The sequence below is a fragment of the Protopterus annectens genome, chromosome 1.part2 (assembly GCF_019279795.1).
Source record: "Protopterus annectens isolate FY-2018-M chromosome 1.part2, PAN1.0, whole genome shotgun sequence".
NCBI lineage: Eukaryota > Metazoa > Chordata > Ceratodontiformes > Protopteridae > Protopterus > Protopterus annectens.
The window spans coordinates 567,957,180-567,974,898 of NC_056727.1; the positions used below are offsets into that span (position 1 = coordinate 567,957,180).

The 17,719-nt window shown below is 38.6% G+C and overlaps 1 protein-coding gene across 2 annotated transcripts in view; it reads right to left on the reverse strand.

Moving 5' to 3' along the window:
- Window positions 1-17,399, reverse strand: part of CCHR1.PART2H1orf115 (chromosome chr1.part2 C1orf115 homolog) — a 163,699-nt gene extending 146,300 nt beyond the window's left edge. Inside the window, exon 1 of one of the 2 annotated variants that reach the window (XM_044057783.1) lies at window positions 16,856-17,399. In XM_044057783.1, the coding sequence (XP_043913718.1) occupies window positions 16,856-17,251 (396 nt within the window). In that variant the 5' untranslated portion in view covers window positions 17,252-17,399. The remainder of the gene's footprint in view (window positions 1-16,855) is intronic. The other variant, XR_006362976.1, reaches the window with a different exon arrangement.
- Between the last annotated feature and the right edge of the window lie 320 nt (window positions 17,400-17,719).

Sequence of the window (17,719 nt, forward strand, 5' to 3'; positions counted from 1 at the left end):
TAAGTAGCTGGGACTTAAGCCTTTCCAGTATTTACACTGAGGGTTTACCAAGTGCCCTGGAGCTCTCTGATCCACTGGGAAACTTAATAGCTCCTCCAGCCACAACAACAGATCAGTGCTGGAATATACCTTTTCCTGTCACAAACCATACTGACACACTCCTAGTTGCAAACATTATACATCACTTATAATCTACCCAATCTTTCTCACTCAAACATTAGCTAGCTTATTTAAATCCTGCCACCTTTTAGACCTCATTCCTCCCTTGCATGTATTGTTCCCACAATTCCCACTTTTTCCTATGTAGTTTGCTGCTACCTTTTTTCTAAAGATCTCAGTTCCAGTTGTTTTATCTCTGTTACTGTAGTCACTACTTCCAGTTTACTTGGTTTATATTTTGATTTCCATTTTCTAGTAATTGCTTTTTTGGCAGCCACCATTATTAGACACAGCAAGGATTTACCATGTCTAGGCAATTCCGATTCTGTAACATAACAGCATCTCCAACAGTGCATCCTGCATGGAATCCTTAAAGTCCACCAACTCACTACACTCCCAGAAAATATGTTCCCAATTACCTCTTTCTACCCCTTTACACCTCCGACATTTACTGTCTGCCTGAGGAAAAATTCTCTGGAGTCTACTTGAGGTATAAAAATATCTATGTAAACAGTTCCAGGCAAAAATCCTAAATCTTCTAGATTTTGTTCCATATTTGGGAGACATACATATATCCTCCCATTGTATCTTTATGAATTGCTTATCCAGTCTCTCTTCCCAAACCTTTCTAACTTCTTCTGATTGATTCTTATAGTTATCATGCAATATTTTATATGGTCTACTAATTATTCCTTTTTTAATAGCAACTTCTGTTCTAGATTCTGTTAAAAACTTTACCAGTGCTGGTCTTATGTTTAGGACCCCCCCTATTTCTTTCTCTTTGCTTATACTCTGATATCAATCCCTGATAGGGAAGGCAATCTCTAATCTGCAGTCCAAATAAATCCTTGGCGTCTTCCCATTCAGTCAATGGAAAAAGTGTCATATCAATCAAATATTAAGTCTGATACCTGTAGTTTCAGTTGTACTATGGCAAGACTTTTATGCAAACAGTTCTGTGCTGGGGAAAGGGCTGTGTGACAGTTCTTTCACAAGTTGCACCAGCTAGAGAAACAGTGCTGTGTATGTCAGCAAGGGTCACCAGAATTATGTTGGGTGTCTCAGCCTCATATTTTGAAGCTCCATTAGTAGGAGAGGAATTGGGGTGTATATGGAGAAATCATCAACTACCCTCATACAATGCATGGCAGTCTTGTGCAGAACTAGGAGAACTTGTGATTTTCTGTGGAAGCAAACAGGTCAATTATATTCCTCTTGTCTTCATCAGGTTTCTGAACACAGTGTTTTTAAGCCTCACACATTGTTGACTGTCAGTGTTCTGCTTATGCTGTATGGCTGAGGTGTCTTGGAATACGTCATCCTGAGGACCATACATGACGATGAAATCACCTCCCAGGCTTGCACTGCTAATGTGCAGAGTGGTGTGTGTGTGTGTGTGTGTGTGTGTGTGTGTGTGTGTGTGTGTGTGTTATCTGTTGTTTATACACAATTTCCACAAGCAAAATAAAATAATACATTGTCAAGGGGCATTAAAGATAGACATTACAGCTAGCCTTGATAGAAGTAATACATTGTTCTAAAGTGTACAACTACAGAAGGAAAAACCCTTCACATGTTTATATTTTCTCCCAATGCCATCTTCTTGTCACTTGGAATTAGGAACAAATATATGACATCTAAAAGTTGAAACACTGAGTTTGAAAAGTCTATTATTAAGTGTTTAAAAGCATCAGATAACACTGCCTTTTCCAGCTGTCATTCAGATTCTTAACATAAAAAAAATGACATCTAAAAATTGAAACACTGAGTTTGAAAAGTCTATTATTAAGTGTTTAAAAGCATCAGATAACACTGCCTTTTCCAGCTGTCGTTCAGATTCTTAACATAAAAAAATGTGGCAAATAGCAGGGTTATTTAAAAGGAAAATTTCATTAGTAACCTTGTGTTTCCGTGTTTCTTGATCAGGCACATGAAATCCATAGTTTCAATATTTATACAATGTGGCTGCTATTTTGAGATTCACATTATTATAACTATAATGTCTGCTAGTTTGGGAGTGACTTTATAGCTATATCTAAACAATATTTTCACATTGGTCTGTTTTGCAAGCCCAAAGGGAGGCTGCTTTTCATCACAGTCTAATTTCCTGAAATTGTTTCCTTTTTCCTTCTCCAAACAAAGAAACATCTAACCCATTTCCTGTGCCTCTCAGAATGTCCTGCTGTTTAAAATTCCTGTTTTTCAATAGCATGTTTTGTTAGCATAGATTGTTGCTTTTCTGATAGCCTCACTCTTCAAGTTAACCGTCATTTAGGAAGATGTACCATTATCTGTTGCGTCACTTCAAATATCATTTACATACCACTGCATCAGCAGCAGAAGATTATCATTTCATCCTGTGTGCATCTTATTTCAGTAAGCAACAGATATATTTCTGTTTAATGAATGCAGACATTGAAAGGTGGTGCAGAATTAGCTGGTACACCAGGAATTCCATGTCTGGCAAGCCAATAAAGATGATTAAGGTTGTGAGCTGCTAATCAGCTTCATCCTGTAGTGTTGCTTTTGATTATATCAGTAATTCTGTGTGGTCTCCTTTGGGAACATTAATAAACTGAATTTTAGCAGAATGTTCTGATGCAGGTCTACTACAGGTGTTTGTGTATTAGTAGCTTGTAGCACAATTGCCCACTGCCACTTGCTTAGAAATGCAAATGCTCAAATTCACCACTAGCCCAATCTCCCAAGTCTATGTAGCCCTCTAAAAACCCAACCTTATAAAAATGTATAGCCCTATCAGAGCCCTAACTCTAAGCCTAAAACTTCCACCCAGTTCCTAACCTGAGTCCTCAATGCTTTACTCCAACCTCCCCAAACCTAAATTCTATGATTGCTCTCTAAACATAGCACTCCCTTCCCACTCCTTAACCAAAAAATATTCCCCTTACGCTTCCTCCCTACAGCTGCCTCATCATCACTCAGATTTGAATAATGAGTTCAGATAAGTTGCTACAGCTGCTTTCTCAAACTCATAGTTGAGTTCAAGCTTGACCATAGCCAATGCACTCTACAAGACACTCAAGCCCTGGCTTCAAGACGGTAGTTTTTGGGCACTTTCATACTAAAAAGGCTTCATCAGGTACTGCAACAAGATCCTAGTGCCCAAGCAATCCTAAGGCCCATTTATCATCAAGGATTCCCCTAATACTGTCAAATACTAAGGTTTTAAGGCTCTCCAGTCAAGAATATTGTAATAAAATATCAATGAAATTTGCATTATTATATGTGAGCTTGTGCTGAATGCAACACTAATGTGCCCAAACTAGAATCTGCTGTGCAGTTCTTTTAGTACTTGCCCAGGTTGAAAATCTATGGTCTGCATCATTGTGACTGAAGTTTCATATGTTACAGAAAGTTAACAACATGGACAAAATGTTGCAGCCCTTATTACAACTGAATATGATGGACTGAAAGCTCTACTGTCATAAGTAAATTAATTAACCGAATGCATGAAATGAATAATGTGTGCACTGTAAATATATATCTGATGAAGTCTTTTTACAATGAAAGCGCTTATAAATAAATACACAGGATGATTTAAACTTACAGAAGGATCTCAGTGAATGTTTGTTTTTTGTTACTTTTTAACTTTACTAACAGTGGTCAAGAGCAGCTTAGTATTTAAGTTAAATCTAAAAATATAACTTACAGGTCAGTTGGGTTACAGTCTCATACCACAGTTGCTACCACCAAGGATCATAGAACCTCACAGGATCTCCTTTCTCTGCTTTTTATTTGTCCCAACAAGTACAAGCTCCTTGTATGAGGTTAGAGAGCCTAACAAAAAACATTCCACTACAGGTGACCTAGTTGCATTTTTTTTTCTCGATATAAAAATTAAGATACTACTAATTATGCATTTAAAATGGAAATATAGTAGCCTGTATTTTAATTTAGGTAGTGAGACTCTGTGAGTTCAGCATTTCTTGACGTCAAGGCAGGAGTTTTCAATTCTAGGAACAAAAAATTCAGAGGTCGTCCTTATTAAAAAATACAGTTTTTCCATAATAAACAGTATAATTTGGAATTGTGTATGACAAAGAAATGATATCCACCTCCAAAGCTTTGCTACTTACACTTACTTCAGAAAGTGACTAGTACAATTTAAAGCTTTTAGATCTGCAGCCAGCACCTAGATATGGTCTATGCAGTGCTTTCTACATTGCTAAAAATTACATCTATAAAGCTTGGAAAAGTTCCTTCTAACTCTACATTTTAATAGTTTTCTTTGTCTTCATCACTGCTTTAATACAGGCTCAGGATTATCCATGCCTCCAGGTTGTTTTACTCATAAGACATTTCCAATACGTCGTCACTAAACGCACACTTCCTGCATAAACAGTCAGTCCTGTAATGTGCTGTTGTGCACAAGTTGCTTTCTTTGTGCCTAATTCCCCAGTTTACATCATAACTATGCCACTAGTTTTCAGAAATTAAAGCAGAAGTCTAGAAATAGGAAATATGTTACATACGTGTTCATATATGCAGTCTGGTGATTAAATGATTTATTTATTTAACATTTGTTGACTGGGAAAGTCCAACTAGGACAGAGTCTATTTTCAGCAAAGGCCCGGGGAGAAATGCTCCACATGCATGTCTTTGGAATGTGGAAGTAAACTGGAGCACCAGGACGAAACCTACATGAATGCAGGGAGGGCATGCAGACCATACCTCTCAACTGTACAGATTTTTGCAGAATGTCCAGATATTTGCCTCATATTTATGGTCTGTTTTTCATGAAATTGTGGTTTTCTGGCAAATTAGTGGCAAATCATTAAAGACTGAAGTTAGAAAATAATGACAGACATTTGATTTTCAGACTTCATACCCTTTAGAAAATTCATGCTAATGCAAAACCTGTTATCCTAGCAACTTTCTAAGTTTCTAATAGCAGTATTTAGAAATTGTCCCGATTTTTGGGCCTTTGTCCCACTTTTATTTATGGCTTTGTACAGATTTCTTGCTCTAGGATGTTGAGAGGTATGATGCAGACTCCACACAGAAGGCACTCAAGCTGAGAATCGAAAGGGAAAACCTCTTGCTGTGAGGCGACAACTTCAACCGCTGCACCACTGTGACATCCACTTATCTGTATTTTAATAGTTCTTCCTTTCATAAGACTATCAGCAAATTAATAAGCAAATGAAAATCTGGTTATAAATTAATAGCATGTGATAATTAGCACATACCTATACATATATAAATCTTAGGACCAGGGGCTATATCTGCATGTGCCACAGGCAGCAATTAACTGCAGATATCATACAGACCTGCATCCATCCAAACCACTTTGCTGTACAAAAACACATTACATAACATATGGGGTAGAGAAAATACAGATTAAAAAAATATATTCTTTGTTGTGGTGGTGCAATCCCCCTGTCATCCCCAAATATCACATGACACAAAGATAAACTAGGAAAAAACATATAAAAAATAGAGATGAAAAATCTAAAAACAAAGTATAGTCAGATAAATATTAAATGTGAGCAACATGCTTGGAATGCCAAGAAAAAATTTTACATCACTACAGTTGTAGGATCTCGAAAAATCCTAAGTTAACCTGAACATACTGACTGAAGTAATAGGGAAGCACAGATAGAGCTCTTTGGAAACAAACAGTCCTTTCACTGCAGATAAGTTCAAATGCATTTTTCATTAAGCGTCATTAATATGACAAATGATCTTCTCCCTATAGTTATCAAAGCCAGTACAGAAAGAACCACCATCATCCTACCGACACTGCGGGAAGAATCTACTGCCAAAGATGAACACCTGCTTCCAAGATAAAAACATCATGGAGCAGCATATGTGGACAATCTTCCTCACTCTTACATTAGTACTGGAATCCATAAACCCCTTGTCTTCCTCAGCAGAAGTTACACATTACGGGTTATTATCCCTGTCTCAGTATCTTTCCAGAAAAGGACATTGTACTCGCAGTGAAAGTGATTCTTTAGACAGGCAGTTAAATAACAGGTACTATATGTGTGGCATTTTTACTTTTCAAAGACATTTGATACTGTGCATTACTCTCCTTATTTTAAGAACAAAAAGACAGAGATTTGAAACATCAGTCAGCTTTGGGTAGGAAATTAAATGAGTCCAATAGGAGGGCTGCTTGGCAAAATGGCTGTTCTAATGCTTGTCAATTGTGGATGGGTTGCTCAAGAATCTATTGCAAGGCACTTACTTTTCATCTTATGAACTAATTAGATATAACACAGTTTTGGAGAATCATGTCTTATTCAATACATTGATGACTCCTGTCTCTTGTGCAGTGGGAATAACATAGATACTTCATATTTTATTGCAAAATGGCCTAAATAACTTTTTTAAATAAGTTGTCAATTATTATTAAATGAAAAAGGGCTAAAATTATATTTTATAAGAGCTGGCAACCAATTCACAAAAAATGTTCTATCTAAATTATCTGAGAATTGTAACTGTTCAAATACTTGGGCCATTACATTGATCACAACTGTAAGTTTACTAACACCAACCAGATATGTAAAAAAATAAAAAGGCCCCCTATACGTAGGATAACTTACACAGACAGTGCTTTTGCCCAGGCGGTTACCTAGGGCCCTCATGTTAACAAAAGCTTTGCTACATGCACTGGGTTAGCTGGAAAAATGTACAATTGTGTGGCTAATAAAGCATCCTTTAAAAACTATCTTCTACTTATAAACTATGATGCAACAATCCATGTGCCGACATGCCTGGGTGCCTCACATGGCATAACCCTTCTAGACACTAGACTGCTAATATTTCAAGAACATAAAGCAGTTTTGATAATGGGACACTGAGTCATTTAATATCCACTTATTTGTTTCCCTCTGACACTGCATGTCATCTATTTTATTCATTATTCAAAAATTCATTAAATTAAATTTATAGTGAACACCATTGCATTAGCTATGGGATTACACAAGTGCTCTGTCTACAAAAATGAGAAACTACTTTGAAATGCTTTTTTATGTTTTCTGTACTATGCTTTCTTCACAACGGTATAATCTTTCTCTTATTATTTGCATTCTGTTTTCTTCTATCTCAGCACTGATGCATGTATATTTGGTTGCATTAGTTGCTTACAGTTTTGTTTCTCCTCACTTAAACAATATCTGCCACTCAAACTACATTAATGCTGAACCCTTTTACTATTATCCCACTGCTGAAATCAGTTAACAGTTTTAACTATTCTCAGTACCTTTACTAATATCTGGTATGTTGTGTACTACCATTATGTCTGATATTTTTACTATGCAACTTCTCATAATGTCATTCTGGACATAGGATGGAGCTGTGTGGTATTGATACTTAGCATGTTCAGTTACATATATGTAAAACTATAATCTGAACTTAAAGCTAATTTATCAGAGTTTTTGCTATTAACAAAATGAACTGAGCATTTGTTCATCAAGTTTCATGTGAACATCTGTGCTGATGTAGCACCCCCCATGAAACATTTCCCATCTTCAGTCTGTGTGTATCCTGGGGCCTCTTTGTTAATTTCCCAGTGAAGTTAGTTATCCCTTCCTGCTTGTTGGCAATATGAGTGTTAATTAAACAATAATCTATGACTGTGTGTGTGGGTATATCAAGATTTATCCATGGCTGGTGTAATTTAATAAAGCCATTATCATCATCATCCTCTTTTGGCTGTTCCCTTTAGGGGTCCCACAGCAGATCACCTGTTTCCATTTCTTCCTGTCCTCTGCATCTTGCTCTGTCACACCAACCACCTGCATGTCCTCTCTCACCACATCCATAAACCATATCTTAGGCCTTCCTCTTTTCCTGTTACCTGGTAGCTTCATCCTTAGCATCTTTTTCTGAATATACTCAGCATCCCTCCTCAGCACATGTCCAAACCAACATAATCGTGCCTCTCTGGCTTTGTCTCCAAACCTTCCAACCTGGGCTGACCCTCTAATATATTTATTCCTAATCCTGTCCACCCTTGTCACACCCAGTGCAAATCTTAACATCTTTAATTCTACCACATCCAGCTCAAACTCCTGCCTTTTTGTCAATGCCACTGTCTCCAACCCATATAACATATCTGGTCTCACTACCCTCTTGTAGACCTTCCCTTTCACTCTTACAGGTACTTGTCTGTCATAAATCACTCCTGACACTCTTCTCCACCCACTCCATCCTGCCTGTACTCTCTTCTTCACCTCTCTTCCACACTCACCATTACTCTGAACTATTGACCCCAAGTATTTAAACTCATCCACCTTCACCACCTCTACTCCTTGCATCCTCACCATTCCTCTATCCTCCCTCTCATTCACACACATATATTCTGCCTTAGTCCTGCTGACCTTTATTCCTCTTCTCTCTAGATCATATCTCCATCTCTCCAGGGTCTCCTCTGCCTATTCTCCTACTCTCACTACAGATCACAATGTCATCTGCAAACATCATAGTCCACGGGGACTCCTGTCTGATCTCGTCTGTCAACCTGTCCATCACCATTGCAAATAAGAAAGGGCTCAGAGCTGATCCTTGATGTAATCCCACCTCCACCTTAAATGCATCCATCACTCCCACCACAGACCTCACCACTGTCACACTACTCTCATACATATCCTGTACCACTCTTACATACTTCTCTGACACTCCTGACTTCCTCATACAATACCACAACTCCTCTCTAGGCACCCTGTCATATGCTTTCTCTAAATCCACAAAGACACAATGCAACTCCTTCTGACCTTCTCTGTACTTCTCCATCAACACTCTCAGAGCAAAGATCACATCTGTAGTGCTCTCTCCCGGCATGAAACCATACTGCTGATCACTAATCATCACGTCCCTTCTTAACCTAGCTTCCACTACTCTTTCCCATAACTTCATGCTGTGACTGATCAATTTAATCCCTCTGTAGTTACTACAGCTCTGCACATCACCCTTATTCTTAAAAATCAGCACCAAAACACTTTTTCTCCATTCCTCAGGCATCCTCTCACTCTCCAAGATTTCATTAAACAATCTGGTTAAAAACTCCACTGCCATTTCACCTAAACACCTCCATGCTTCCACAGGTATGTCATCTGGGCCAACAGCCTTTCCATTCTTCATTCTCTTCATAGCTATCCTTACTTCCTCCTTGCTAATCCATTGTACTTCATGATTCACTATCCCTACATCATCCAACCTTCTCTCCCTCTCATTCTCTTCATTCATCAACCCCTCAAAGTAATCTTTCCATCTCCTCAACACACTCTCCTCACTTGTGAGTATTTTTCCCTCATTATCCTTTATCACCTTTACCTGCTGCACATCTTTCCTAGCTCGGTCCCTCTGTTTAGCCAATCGGTACAGGTCCTTTTCTCCCTCCTTAGTGTCCAACCTTTCATACAACTCTTCATATGCCTTATCCTTAGCCTTCGCCACCTCTCTCTTTGCCATGCACCTCATCTCCTTATACTCCTGTCTACTTTCTTCATCTCTCTGACAATCCCACTTCTTCTTTTCCAACCTCTTTCTCTGTATACTCTCCTGTACTTCCTCATTCCACCACCATGTCTCCTTGTCATCCTTCCTCTGTCCAGATGTGATACCAAGCACCTTTCCAGCCATCTCCCTTACTAGCTCTGCTGTAGTTACCCAGCTATTTGGTAACTCTTCACTGCCACCCAGTGCCTACCTTAACTCATCCCTGAACTCCACCTCACAATTACCCTTTTTCAATTTCCACCATTTTATCCTTGGTACTGCCCGCACACTCCTCCTCCTCTTCTTAATAACCAATGTCATCCTACAAACCACTATCCTATGCTGCCTAACTACACTTTCTCCAGTTACCACTTTACAGTCTCCAATCTCCTTCAAACTGGCCCTCCTACATAAGATATAATCCACCTGTGTGCATCTTCCTCCACTCTTGTATGTCACCCTATGCTCCTCCCTCTTGTTAAAATACATATTCACCACAGCCATGTCCATCCTTTTCGCAAAATCCACTACCATCTGACCCTCTGCATTCCTTTGTTTAACACCATACCTACCCATCACTTCCTCATCCCCTCTGTTCCCTTCACCAACATGCCCATTGAAATCTGCTCCAATCACCACTCTCTCACCCTTGGGTACAGTCATCACCACCTCATCCAATTCACTCCAAAATTTTTCTTTCTCATCCATTGCACACCCAACTTGTGGAGCATACGCACTAACAACATTCATCATTACACCATCAATTTCTAGCTTCATAAACATCACTCTATCCAACACTCTTTTCACCTCCAAAACACTCTCAGCATACTGTTCCTTCAGAATAACTCCTACGCCATTTCTCCTCCCATCCACACCATGATAAAACAATTTGAACCCACCTCCGATACACCTAGCCTTACTCCCCTCCCATCTGGTCTCTTGCACACACAATATACCAACCTTCCTTCTGTCTATCATATCAGCTAGCTCTCTCCCTATACCAGTCATACTGCCAACATTCAAAGTTCTGACCCTCACTACCACAGTCCTAGCCTTTCTCCTCTCTTCCTGCCTCCGGCCATGCCTTCCGCCTCTTCTCCTCCTTCGGCCAACAGTAGCCCAATTTCTGCCAGCACCCTGTAGGCTAACAGTACTGGTGGCAGTCGTTGTTAACCCGGGCCTCAACCGATCAGGTATAAAAATGTTTATTGGTGTCTGCATGAAATGTTTTGGCAAAGTTTTACACCGGATGCCCCTCCTGACGCAACCCTCCCCATTTATCCGGGCTTGGGACTGGCACAAAGAAATGCACTGGCTTGTGCATCCCCAGTGGCTGGGTTGTAATTTAATAAAGCCAAATGTGGGTAAATCTTGATGTACCCACAAACAGGAGTGGATTGTTGCTTTTATACAATGACATTATTAAAGAAAGAAATTGCTCACCTTTCCTTAATAATGTCATTGTATAATGGCATGTCAGTCTTCTTCTGTGATCTTCCTTGTTTACTGAGGTACCGCGCATGTATATGGGACGTATGTCCCCACGCTTACACATCATATCAATGCAGTGAAGAAGAAGGAATGAGGAAGATTATCTCCATTGCTGTTTTTTTTTAATATTTAAAAGCTCAGGATTTGATGAGGGACAGAGAAGAAATACAAAGAAAATCAGGTGTGTTTCTGTTTCTTTAATTTTGCAGGACATGCCTGATTTTTCTTGAATTTTGCTGTCCCCTAGTATATGCCAATAGAAAGCATGGCCACTCAATAGTACTTCAGCAGACGGACTTTTTTCTTTTGGTTTATGGTTGCCTTACAGTGTGCACACTGGCTGGGCTATCCAAGCGGTATGCTCACTTTTGAACAGCAATGAGCAGTCATTGTATAACAAAGGCTATGGGTCAGGCAACCATCATGGTCACACATTAAAGATACTGGACTTAGTTTATACGGAGAAGTCCTATCTCCTTATGGGATGGCATTCTTTATAGATCACTGTGTGCTATGAGGCCTGGTCAAAGTGTGGCCTTGCCCCACCTATAACAGCATCCCTACCCAGTTCTTCCTGCATACCTAGCCCGACTTCCATTCTGAGCTCCACTATCTACCAGGGCTACGTATACAAGCACATTATTCATTCCCCTCCTCCAGATGAGAGGCAAACAAGCAAAGATTTAAAATTCATCTTTCCCTCACTACAACTATGCCAACTTCAAAAGATGCCAGATCCACTAATAAAGCTCAGTTTGCTTGGACCTTAGTCAGTACTTTATCTCTCTATGCCAATAGAGCATGCTGTAGAGTCTCTTTTATTGCTGAATATCTGTGTCAGAACTTATAGTGTTTAATTGTGTTTTTCTACAAACTATTAATATATTCTTGCTTACCTCATGAATTTTTGTAAAAATAACATTATATTAATGAGCTTTAGAATTATTTTCCATTTCTCTTTCTGTATATATGAAGTTTAGATCAGTTTTATGCCATGTTATTCTTCAGCAAAATTTCTCAGTTTTGTCAATGAAAACTGCTATTTCTTTTAAGTCAGAGGCTGCACAGTGGCATATAGAGATAAATTCCTAACTATAGCTCATGTAACCTGGGTTTGATTAGCAACCTTGGTGTCAGAGAACTATTAGTGTGTCCATCCAGGGGGAGGGTATTCGTCTAACAGCAAAATGTAAAACACACTGACTCCCATAGGATGACAGTCCATGATCCTAAAATCTTATCTCAATTGTCTAGCATCCTGAGGTAACAGGAAGTGTTTGTGTGGGGGAGGGCAAAAAATAGGTCAATGTAGGATGGTGCCTTCAAGTAATGAAACAGATTTATCCCACGTATTGGTCCCCTCAAATTATTTATGGTATGACCTCACTTATTCTCAGTAGGACTTGTATATATAATCATCGACCATGGGATGGATATGGCCAATCTAACACCAAGTGGGATAAGTTAATTCAAGAACCAAGATGGAAATTAGCTAGACTTAAAATAACCTGCAAGGGCAGCTAGTCTAGTACTTACCTAGGAAGTATCATCAGGGACCAAACAAAGCATCAAAATGGTAGAAGGTTCTGAAGTGGAGAGGTTAAATAGTGAAGGGAATAAATACATGGGATATTGATGTAGAAAACTGACTGTTGCTAGTTCCCCTAAAAGTACCAAGGTTTTGTCACATGCAGCAGTGGCTAAGGTTTAGTGTTCTGACTAATGTGATGAGGAGTAAATACATCCATATGAAAGCAGCATATAAATAAATATGTCCACTATTCTGCACTTAAAATAATACGACAGTTTTAGATTTTGTCATGTGAAATGTTAGTTTTGATAGTTTCTCAGCCCAAGTAGATAAGCAGTAATGTATTTTTCTTCCTGAACAGACCAGCTATGCAACAGCTTTCTGTAGGTTGGGTTTACTAAACAAAGCAAGCCTTGTTGTGTTTTTTTTTTCTTCTCAAGATAATATATTACTGTCTAATGAGTGACCTCACTCATAAAACTGGAATTTTTAAAATGCTGCTCAGGTATATCCACTCAGCTGAGTTTTATCACTTCTGATTAAAACACTGATTATTTCCTGGTACTAAAGTATCTGGAGTCTAGCATAACAATTCTTTATTCATAAAGGATACTTTTTATAACCTGCACTTTAAGTGTCAAGTGCCTGAACATTCCTTCTTCTTATAGTAACAAAGTAGTTCAGCACCCATCCCAAAGAAAATAATTTGCAAACAACAGCCATGAGCTGTACCTCTGATTCTGTTTATTGTTTAGCTATGTATCAATTGTCATGTACCACCTATATTACTAACTAGAGAGCATTTTCCATGCCAGATTGTGATGAAATGTTCCAGTGGCTCATAGAAATAGGCATAAACACACCACAGAAATAAGAAATTAAGTCCATAGAGATGCAGTATTACACATTTCATTAGTATTAACAATTATCTCAATAACAAATATACTGTAAGTAGTACTGGAAGACATTTTGGTCTCAGCAATTGTAAAGACAGGTATCTGCAGATAGTAACAAATTGTATCACTTTTATTTATTCCTTAATGTAGCAGCTGGGCAATACTCTGATGGTTTCTATTCATTAACTGGGGCATTAGTTATAACAAACAGGGAGGAAATAACCAAGAAGAAGGAATATTTCCCTGCTCTTTTTTTGAATAAGTGCCATGGCATCTTTAAAATCCAGCTAAACTATCTCCAGCTAAGGAAGACAGGTACACAGATAACTGTCTCACTTAAAGGACAACCCATTCACGGAGCACTTTAGTGCCCATTCAGAAACATGAACTCCACTTCCTATTGTGGGGATAGACCACATGACCTTATGATCTTCCAGCAAATGCACATACTGACATAACTTGAAAGCCAATCTCCAAACTGAACCAAACAATAAAAAAATACAGTGAACCACCGTCAAAGGAACAACTTTAATGGTTAAGCACTTTCATTCAATTTAGATTCTCATCAGAATTCACATACTGCTCAGCCAGTGACACTGCTTACTGCATGGTTTTTGATCAGCGCAGTGGTACAATGCACTATAGTGCAAGTTAACAGGGCCTAGTTTTAGTCTTAGAGAATCCATGCAAAGCAATGGTTAGACCAAGCTACTCCTATACATTTAACACTTTTATTGTATGTCATTTTCTGGTCACAGATGTAATTTGCCTCACTTTTAATAATGTCATGCTGGTGTAGTATTCTCACATATGGAATATGGCTTGGCACCAGTCATTTGCTACTGTGCCACCCTGTGGGCCTACATTTACTGACACTACTGGGAGAAATAAATTGCAAATGCTGATGCTAAACATAACTCTAAGTCTCTGCATGACATATTTTATTACCTATCAAATGACATGTTCTGCTGCCTATGCTGTTGAGTAGTACCCCCTGCAAGTGTTACCTCTAAATCCAACATGACAGCGTAGCAGTTAGTATAGGGGATTAAGGCTATGAACTTTTATTAAGTTGATTCATGTTGTCCAGTGTTTGATTCCTCCAGCCTCCAGCTATCTACTATGTGATTCTGAGCAAGTTACTTAACCACACAGTGCTTTGGGGAAATTGGGCTAGGCCACTCAATGGTCTACAGACCACATGACTTGTAACTATTGAGCTATCTATCTATTTATTTCCATTTGTTTACTGGAAAGTCCAACTGGGCAAACAAGCCCCTTTTCTGCAGAGGCCTGGGGAGAAAAGCTCCACAACAAATACTAATAGTATTACATATACGTGATACAGAATACTTAGGTACCATTTAGCAGCAATACATACAAAATTCCATGATAACTATTTATAGTAGTAGTAATATACAGAATTACAGAATGCTCAAGCAACAATTAGCAACATTACATATAAAATATGGATAAATAAAGTAGATTATTATGAAATAAGTATTTTGTTTGCAGCAACACAGTCGGCACTGAGTGAAGTACATTAGATCAGATATAATTATATGCATTTTGTCATACAAAGTGAAGAAGCCTAGGCTATGACATATAGACAGGATTGAACATCCTGATACACAGCACCAAACAGCTCCCCTTACCTCAAAAAGTATCCTCATTTGGTACTATCTGCAGCATTATGCCACAGTACATTATGCCACCAGTTCACATAAAAATGTTCACATAATTCCTGTTCATCAAAATGTCCTCTCCTAGCATAACCCACACAATCATAGCATAGTTCATAATCTGGGAACCGGTCCCATTGTATAATGCTCACAGCACTTTGATACTTCTAATGTTGAACAATGATGCCCCGAAATGTCATCTACTCATGTGGCAGGTGGCATTCTGGAACAGCAAAATATAACTGTAGCCTTATAGCACCTTGGTTACAGATTATTTGCTACTTTGTAGCATTCCACATTTGTAACCATAACAGCTTTTGTCTTAATTTAATACGAAGAATCAAGAAAGACCACACACACTTTGTCATATTAACAATTTATTTAGATAGAGGGAATACATGAAACCTTACCATGCTACCAGGCAGTGGTCTTCCTCAATGTAACTTTCCAGAGTGCCGTGTAGAGTATCCGGATGGTACTCATGGACAGCACCATAGCACTGTTCCATCCTGAATCTGTCTGTTGTTAAGTACAAGCATGCCTGTATCACTAGCTATGCAGCACATGTTCAGATACATAGATGCACACACACACACACACACACACACACACACACACACACACACACACACACACACACACACACACACACACACACACACACACACACACACACACACACAGAATCCAACACAAAAACAGACACACACACACACACACACACACACACACACACACACACACACACACACATATCCACACAGAATCCAACACAGAAACACACACAAATACACACACACACACACACACACACACACACACACACACACACACACACACACACACACACACACAATCAAAAGCACACACTCTGTCAAACAAAAACACACTCTGTCAAACACACACACACACACACACACACACACACACACACACACACACACACACATTCTCTTACAAAGACACACATACACAGAGTCAAACACACAAACCCTCAAATAAACATACACACACAAACACCCTTTGCTTTGTCTCTAATTACATAATATAGCACACTGTAAAACTGCAACATAACATGATAGCTGCAAACATTGCAAAGTTCATTTAAGCTACCTACTTATACAACACAAAAACATGCATGCTAATTTCATCCCATATAATACAGTTATTCGTCAAAAGCAATACAAGACAGCCAATGCACAAAGTAAGACTTATCATTATGAAACTCCATTCAAATAAGCACTACTAAATATTTTTTTTTTCTGATATGAAAACTGTGCCACTGGATGCAATCAGTGCTCTACAAAACTGTAAAGGAGACCATTTCCGCATGTTTAACAAAGTTTTACAAGATATACCTGTTTGCCCTCTAGAAATATCAACTGTTTCCAAAATAGGAGTTTGCATTTTGGCTGAGAAACTAAATCATACAGTACACTGAAAATGTTCAAATCCAAACTTTAATTTCAGTACTGATTTGTGGTTTTGGTAGTACAGCAATATGGCAATCATGATGTTATGCATTAGAAAAGTAGAACACACACACACACACACACACACACACACACACACACACACACACACACACACACACACACACACACACACACACACAATAGTAGCCTTACCTTTCTGTACTTCTTGCATTTTTGCTTTGCTTTGTACTTTTTCTCCTGTTTGCTTTCTTTTGGCTGACTTTCTCCTTCAACCAATGGTTCATAGTTATCTGACAGGTATGCAAAGTGAACTTTTTTAGATGTTTGTTTTGTTTTCTCTTTTCCCAATCCTTTTCTTTCCTCATATTTGTTCTCTTCGTCTTGAAGTCCTTCTGCAGAAGGCATGCTAGATTCATGGTGGAGTTTCTTGGAAAAGCACTTTATTATTTTTTTCGTTTTTGACTGCACTCCACAACCCGGAGTTTTTTCTTCAGGATCCATCATGCAAACTTTATCATCTTCAGACTGGTAGCTGTAATATTTATTATTAGAGCTGCCTTTGGACTTGGCATTTTGCCCCATGATCATTGCTTTCCTTGTGAAAAGTTAACTTGGGCTACAGTATGACAGGTAGTTAATGTGCAGCCAGCAGGCAGTTCTTTTATAAAGGAAAAAGACTGGTCTCTTGGCTGTAAAACAAATACTCGAGAGTTTACCTAAACTGAGTTTACTGAAATACTGCCAGTCAGATGATCTTTGTCACTGCCCATTCAAGTCTTACACAGTTATGGGGAGGGGCTGTCTGAGGCAGCTTTCTTGTTTTCTTTTTCTTTTTTTAATATATATATATATATATATATATATATATATATATTCTTTCCCTTCCTTCTTTTCCAACTTCTGAGCATAAAGGATGTACAATACCACAAAAGTGAGTGGGGGTGTAATTCCCCAATGTATCCTCCATCTGGTCAGCTCTTCTTGCTTTTTATAGCATTCTGTATTTTAATTTCCCTGGTTCGGAATCTCGTGTGCAAGGTGGAGAAAAAACTGCAC